The sequence below is a fragment of the Tamandua tetradactyla genome, chromosome 7 (genome assembly GCF_023851605.1).
Source record: "Tamandua tetradactyla isolate mTamTet1 chromosome 7, mTamTet1.pri, whole genome shotgun sequence".
NCBI lineage: Eukaryota > Metazoa > Chordata > Mammalia > Pilosa > Myrmecophagidae > Tamandua > Tamandua tetradactyla.
Genome location: NC_135333.1, coordinates 116,840,744 through 116,849,133, shown reverse-complemented (window position 1 = coordinate 116,849,133; position 8,390 = coordinate 116,840,744). Strand labels below are relative to the sequence as shown.

The following is an 8,390-nucleotide window of genomic DNA, read 5'->3' as shown; positions in this document are numbered from 1 at the left end:
GAAATACTAACCCTGACATGACTTTCCCAGAAACATAGCTTCCCTTGATACCTGTTAAACCTGTGAGATGCTGCCTTAACCACACTATTCCTCTCAGTTAACAATGGTTGTTTATAACTAAATACATTTAAAATTATTCTCCAACCAAATTAAAACACGCACATACATACAAAGACAATTATATACACATATATGTATGTGAGTATATATAACAAACATTCTAACTACTTATAAAAGATATCATTATAAAGCATTGTAATAATTTTCATTGAGTTTTTAAGCTGATTTCATTTCAATATAGTGCTTTTAATAATTGCCTATTTGCCACCAAAAATATGTATTATCCAAAACACAGAGAGCATGAGCTGACAAAGATCATTAATATTCACATTGTTAAAAAGCAAAGCAGGAATGACCATGCCTTTCAAAGGACACCAAACCAAATAACCTGACTTAAACCAAATCAAGGCTATTTTCCCATATTTCAGCACCTTTGCCCCTTTAACTCAACAAAGAACGCTCTAGTTACTTTTCCTTTCCATTTTCTCTTCATCACATACACATAATCTCACAACTTTGACATGCCATCAAAAACATAATACAGCACTAGTATTTATACTGAATGTCAATTGCATATGTAACATTATAACAGTTTCCAAATTAATCATTCTGCTAAGTATTTTTTTTATCTTATCTAAATTTTACACAAAGAAGAGAAACAATAAAATGCTAAATTTCTTCACTTACATAATGTATAATCTTAAGAGTGAGAGATAAAGAACTGTAGAAATGCTGCAAATTTTCATGAGTAACATTGTCCTCAAGAAAAGTGAGTGAGTTATTTGGAGCATTCCTCATAGGATATTACTCTTGCTATGGAATACAACACTTCAGAGATTTTTAATCAACTTCCACCTGTTTTATTGTTTCCTGTATCAATTGATTTGGTCTACCTGATATACTAGACTTAGGCATTTAAAGCTCAGGTATTTTTAAAGTTGACTTAGAGTAAAAGCTTTTTCTTCCATAGGAATTTTTTCATGGCATCTTTAACATCCTTATTTCTCAGAGAGTAGATTAAAGGATTCAACATAGGTGTGAACAAAATGTAACACACTGATGCCACTTTGCGAAGTTCAGGGTTATTTGGGGGTGTGAGATACACAAAAGAGACAGTCCCATAGAGCAAACTCACAACCCCCAGGTGGGAGGTGCAAGTGGAGAAGGCTTTCTTCCTCCCTTCACTAGAGTTGATCTTCAAGACTGTGGAGGCAATATACATGTAAGATACTACAATAACCACTATTGTGGGCAAAATAATGAGAATAGCCAAACTCAGTGACACCATCTTATTCAGAAAAATATTGGAACAGGAGATCTTCTCAATTGGGTTAGAATCACAGTAGAAGTGATCAATGACTCGAGAAGCACAGAAAGTCATGGAAAATGTTACACTGATTTGAAGAATGGAACTGACACAACCACAGAGGTAGGACCCAGCCACCAACTGGATACAGACGCTTCTTGACATGCGGACAGTGTACAGTAGTGGGTTACAGATGGCAATGAAGCGGTCATAGGCCATGGCTGCCAGGACAAAAGCCTCTGTTACCATGAAGAGTGCATAAAGGAAAAGCTGAGTCACACAACCTGCAAAGGATATGGTTTTTTTCTGAGACAAGATGTTGACCATGGCTTTGGGGACAATAACAGTGGAGTAGGACAGGTCAATGATGGAGAGGTTGCCTAGGAAAAAATACATTGGTGTGTTCAGTCGGGGATCAGTCACAATGATGCCAATCATGCTAAGGTTTCCCAGAAGGGCCATGCCATAAACAGTCAGGAATAGTAGGAAGAGGAGACTGTGGAACTCTGGACAGGCCCTGATGCCTACAAGAATGAAGTCAGTCACTTCTGAGTGGTTGCTTCCTCCCTTGTCACCCATGGCAAATTTTGGCTTAAAAGTATAAGAGAAAGTCAACAAATAAGCATTCCACTCTTTCCCTCGTATCATGAATATAACACTTTACATAATGGAAGACTTTGTAGTTTACATAATACTTCCCTATCCACTACCCTATTTATGCTTTAGGTGAGCAAATTAAAAATGAGAGATACTTTGATTTGCCTAAAAAAACAACAGGTTAAAAATGGAATTTGGACTCAAGGCAGAATATTTTATGTCCAAATCCAGTGTTATTTTCAGCACAACATAGTTGGATAGATCTTTATGTCTCTTTACTTTGTCATTTGATTGATATGGTAATTTCAAAATATTAAAAGTCTTATAAGTTCCTAATACTAAGATAAAAACTCTCTTAATTTTTAATTTATCATTTAATATTCATTTTCTTCTTTGCTTTGATGTAGTAATGAAAAAAATCCATAAAAGAAAAGGAACATGCTCAGCCAACATGAACTTTCTACCAAAAAAGAACTCTTAGAATCACAAATAAATTACCAAAGAGTTAGCCTGTCTTATTTAAGAATATTTTAAAATAAAGTCCAATCTTCAGTTTTTTTATTTAAATGTTAAAGTAATCTGTGAGGGATCATTTTATGATTTTTGCCCTATGAATTTTATTGTTCCTGCTTCTGTTGAATAAATCAGTCAAGAAATCCATGTCATCTCAAACTTACTCTAAAATCGAGAAAAACAACAGACACTTCAAACTGAGGCACTGATTAAAATTTTTATCTCATAAAAGAATGTATTAAGTTACATAATAAATTTTACTGAGCTCTTCACTTGATGTTAAGAGTTCGGTAGCTTTAAGAATAAAGAAGTACTGAATTCCTAAAAGATCTCAGTTAACCAATTTGGATTTGGGTGACCTGTTACACAACCAAAACAATTTCGGTTACTTTGAAATATTTCTATGTTTTTCTATGTCTCAACACACTCATTTTCAATATAGCAATTAAGGATGTGCCTAACACATTTTTTTTCTTTTTTGGTGGCATTTAAACCAAGAGTCATTTACCCTTACAAACTGGGTTATAGGTAACAACAAACAGCAATGATCTATGAAATTTCTTTTTTGTACCAAAACTGGCATAAGTGGTATAGTAGCGAGCAAAATTAGAGAGTATGGAAATGTTTTCTCTGATTCTCTATTCTCCTTCAAACATGTTTCTTTTTTTTTTTTTACAGTCTACAAAAATCCCTCAGATCTGAACCCCTTTGTGACTTTCACTTCATCTTTCATTTCGTGGCTCCCTAACAACTTTCTCAAAAAAAGGACATGAAATCAATTTATATAAATTCATATCAAGGAAAAAAAGGATTGAACATCTTAGAATTATTATTCTGTCCCTATTCTAGTCTCACTGCTCTACTATATGTTTGAAATCCTTTCAAATAACTTTTAAATAATTTGGTTTTTTAGGGGGGTGGGAGCAATGTATTAGGTTTATGTGTAAATTTACATGAGAATGATTATATTTTATTCTAGAACTAAGAATAAAGCTGAATAGAACAATTTCAAGCCTCAGCCATCATCTGTTGATTTGAAATGGAAAAAAGGAGATACTTTTGGAAAGGAAAGATTCCTAAGACTCACTAAAATTGCCCGCTCATATCTCTTTCTTCTGCATTAAATCATTACAGATCACAAGTTTAATAGGTCTTGTTAATGAATCTGATTTTAAAAGAGTAGAAAGAGGGGAAGAAAAAGGTGAAGAGAAAAAGAAAGAGAAGAAGAAAACATCTTAAGTTCTTAAACTAAATTAAATTCTACTTTATGGCCTTACATCAATGAAAATAACATTAATTTTCCAAGGATAATTCCTTTTCAATTGTCTAATCATCCATCAACGTGTTTAATCAATTTTTGAGTATCTACTCCATGCCAGATGGTATTTTATTTGGCACTGAATATGAAGACTAAAAAGAAGTGAGTGTAATACTAACTTATGACATGATGTGATTATATGATTTGAAGTGTTTATTACAATATTATACCTATCTTTAATTCATTACTAAATGAGTAGCGATAATTAAAGACACTGCACGCCAACTTTTATAAAATGTATTTTTTTTTAAGAATAAGGTTTTTGAAAATGAGGAGGCATTGTCTAGAACAATAAGCAAGGAGATAGTCAACATACATAACAATGAATTTATTGGTCTGATAAGACAGAATCTTTGAGATTTAGGCAGATTACTCAAAAATGGTTAAAAACCTATTATAGCGTCTCACTATAAGAATGCATTACTTTTAAAAATGTAATACTGAAAAGCAACAGAGATTTAAAAAAAAACTTTACCTTGGAGATTCTAAAAGTAAAGCTACCTTAGTATTTAGGCTGACTTTTGCTGGGGGAAATCCTGGACGCGCCTAACACCCATCGCCCAGACCTCACCTACCCCCGCCTCCTCTTTTCTTATTGCTTGCAGATATTTCAATATGCTTCCATTCTGCAGGCCACAAGAGCTATTAAGTCTAATGGGACAGCTTGACTATACCTTGAACCCAAAACCAGAAACAAGCATCCCCAGCTGCTTGCCAAGGCAGGAACTCTGCACAAACTTTGCTTGATGTATGTTTTTTGCTCAGTGACAGGTTCCCCTCCTTGTGGGGTATATAAATTGCCTGTCCTTGGGTAATATAGGTGTTTCTCATCTCCCACACAAAGCAGGTAGGTCAGAATCACCAACCACCTTCAATGACCTGAGCAGTTGGCTTCTTCCAAGGACCTACCACAATGGGATTCTTGCCCTGCTCTTTAGGACCCATTGTGCAGTGTAACAAATAAAGCAGTCATTTGCTGAAAGTCCTTGATGTGCCTGAGCCTGTGTTCCCAGGACACCCAGGATAGGAGTTTCCTCTGCAGGTTTTGAGAGTAATTCTCACTTTAAATAGTTTACAATATATTTTGGCCATATTATGTGGCAATTTTCAATTCAGAAAATGTTGTCAAAGTACCTGTAAAGAAAAGCTGGCAATCCTAACATAGAGTAATATTGTTTATTGCTTTCATGTGAAAATGTAAGGTAGACATTATGAAAAAAGGATTTACTTCTATTAAAAAATAATTATAAATAATTCATCAATATAAGGCATGTAATAACAAATTAGAGATAAGAATTTTTCTGATTATGATGTTTTCTAAGCAGTGGAACAGAGAGGAAGAACGATCTGATAGAATCCCACTTTCTCTCATATTATATTAGCACATCACTGGGACTATATTTTAGATATTAATTTTCATATGCCCAATCTGATTTAGCCATGAGCTTCTTTCAAGCAATAGAAAATGAATTTTCAAGGTTTATTCTCACCCTGATAATCTGTAATACATTGCATAACACAATTTGAAAAAATTCAAAAATTATATACCTTTTACCCTACAATAAATGTTCTTGGCTGTCATTATGTTACTTAAATAGATATAATTGTTTTGTAACTTTTTCTTACCAGAATTTATATTTCTTTCCTTTCTCGTTACTGGAGAGAACCAAATTCTTTTATTTCATTCTAGAAAAGAAGATACATTTGAGAAATAAAAGCTGTCAATGACAATGTCAAAATTAAGCATTCCAAATAATGTTTAATCCCAGTAAAACAGCAACCCTCATAAACAATTCAGGACTATGTCCTTGGTGGCATGACCTATAGGTTCACGATTTCTCATTACCTATTTTGAAAGTCTGCTCTTTCTTCAATATGATTTTGGTTGAAAACCTGTTGCATTTGTCTTCCTGCACACAGGGTGAAGATGACAGACTAGGAATCTCTTTACTTCTCTTAGAAAATACAGTATTTCACTACGAGATTTAAATACGTGCCAATGAATCCATGGAATTAAATTGCATGAAAATCGCTTGCCTTCATGCTGACATGTTCCTTAGACCTTAGAATGAAGATGGGAGCAAAACAGAAATTTAAGAAGAACAACAAGAGTCCTTGATCCCTAATGATCTACAAAAATACAAGCAGCCAGAATACTGGTAGTCTTAGTTATTTCCAATCCCATGAAACTATTTCAGAGAATTTCAACATAAAGTTTTCCCGAATTTTAGACAAAGAAGTCCCTCTGAGAGAGGGCTGAAAACAGGTCAATTATAAGTTCGTAACAAGGGCAAACTCCTGGGCCCATGAGGACCATATACAGAACAGAAACGAAGTATGATTTCTTCACTTGTTGAACCCTCTTGGGACAATTGCAGTTACTGTAGATAAGACTCCTTGTTAGAAAGTTTTCTCCCCCCTTTATTCTAAGCTAATGTTTCCTTCTCTGTAATTTCCACCCACCTGATTGTGCAAGGTTCCACCCAAAATTCTGCTTTTTGGAACTTCCATGAATATCTCATTTTTATCCTGCAACTGGCATCTTTCAAAATTTAAAAAGATAAATACAATATTGTCCCATAGTCTTCTTATAACCGGTGCCCTGCTGACACTCGAGTCAGCCAAACCCCAATCCGGGTTCAGAGGTGTTGTTGCAGAAAGAATTCAGAGACAAGAGGGCCAGTAGGAATAAGTAGAAAAATGTATTAAAGAGAGAAAGGAAAAGTACACATTGAAAAGATTAAAGCAGATGTGTTCAAGGGAGAAACACGCCTTAAGTGGCAGTGGGTTGACTTTGTTACATAGGGAAGTTTTTTCAGTGATTTTTTATCTCACTTTTTGAATACCGTGTATCTTCTTTATTCTAGAAGGAGATAGCCATCTGCTGTCACATAGCCAAAATTTGTCTTCTGGCAGATGTTTAACAATCTTTATGACCCCATATTTTTAGTCATTAACTAAGATTCCACTTTGGGCCCATGATTTTATGAGCTTTTATGGATTGGGGAGGTTTCAACGGTTTGGGGATGCTTAGGGGCTTTAGGCGAAAATTTTTTCCCATGAAGTTTGCAGCTGAACTTTGCGGCTATGCATTAACTCTTTCAGAGAGTTAATTAACTCTTTCATAGAAGACCAGGGACCTTAGCCTTGATGTCCTATTCTATGTCGCCTGAATCTTCTATTATGTACTCCAGTCAGAAGCAATTAGGTGTTTTCTATCTTACTAGTGGCACCATTAAAAAATCTGTTGTCAAGATTTGATGTCGGACTAGATATAGTCTGTCCAATTGAAATATCTGTGCCTAATTACTTAATATTTATACTTCTTTTAAGGGATATAAGTCAAAGTATTTTTGCATGTTGCTGTTTTTTAATCTTGCAGTCAAAACAAACTTCTAGTCTTTTTATTTTATTTTGTTTTGTTTTGTTTCTTATGTGAATTGCTACTAAGTCAAATGTTTCCTGTTTGTGTGACTTTCTCCTCCATTATCTTCCGACAATTCCTTCACATTTTGAGGTATTTTACATGTAAGATCTTTTTATATTTTAGATTTCTGGTTTTATCCTATAATTATATGTTACAAAAATCAGTTTAAACATATCTGAGGCTCTCTGTTATTAATGAGTCATCATGTTTTTGGTCATATGGAAGTTTTATTATAATACACAAGGAGTGCTCATTGAAATAATTTTTGAGCTGAAATAATTCAAGATAGCTTGGTAAGACTCCCTCTGGGTTTATGAATATCCATTAATCATTTCAAGAAATGTGCACTTGTTCAATCACTGTGAAACCAACCTTTATTCATAAAGATAACTTATTTTAAAATACTTTGTTAATATAAGTCTATATTATATGATAGCCTACGTGACTATTACCTTAATCCCAAAAAGATTTCAAATTTTCCTGATTCTTGTCTCACCAAATAACTTTGTGAGACCTAAGAAGTATCAGAAAAAATGAGCCAATGTATAAGCCTTGTGATAATTTTACATAACTATACAACTAATATATAAATTAACTTTCATGTATTATTCATTCTTTTCTATAGTAGATTCAGTTGCAACCTTAGGAATCTGTTCATATATGTGAGCTAAATATGTTGGTTCTAATTCACAAAGCTGAGTCAGAACTACTCTTCACAAACTAAGCCCATAGCCATGTATTTCCAGCTTCAAGTACTACCTCTCTTTCTCCTGCAGCTTCCAGTCTCTCCAGGCTACTCCCTGAGTAGGGTTTGGAGTTCCATGCCTCCCTGCTGTTAACCATGCCTCTTTTATTTACCAGGTTATCTTTCCTGTCCTTCTATTTTCACGCCTGTGCCACAATTGCTTATTAATACCCTCAAAATTCTCTAAACTCTCTCCTTTATTGCATTCATTTACCAACATGACATAACATATCACCTCTCATATGCATTTTGTGTATAGAGTTAAAAAACAACAGGTGTGTATTGGGACATCCTATTAAAGTATCAAATAAACTCATGCCAACCCCTCTCACAATCCTGACTTAATGGCACGCCTGTGAATATAGAAGAGAAGAAGAAAGATACAGAATAATTGCTTCCCCAAAAACTCATTTCCAAAAAAGCA

At 34.3% G+C, this 8,390-nt stretch overlaps 1 protein-coding gene across 1 annotated transcript; it reads right to left on the bottom strand.

Annotated features, from left to right (window-relative positions):
- Window positions 1-1,003: 1,003 nt before the first annotated feature.
- On the bottom strand, window positions 1,004-1,945 carry LOC143690001 (olfactory receptor 9K2-like). The gene has a single exon (XM_077168016.1). The coding sequence runs from the start codon at window positions 1,943-1,945 to the stop codon at window positions 1,004-1,006; it is 942 nt and encodes a 313-aa protein (XP_077024131.1).
- Window positions 1,946-8,390: the final 6,445 nt, after the last annotated feature.

Bases quoted from the DNA above. Each gene is read 5' to 3' on its own strand.
- LOC143690001 (XM_077168016.1), bottom strand. From the start codon at position 1,945: ATGGGTGACAAGGGAGGAAGCAACCACTCAGAAGTGACTGACTTCATT.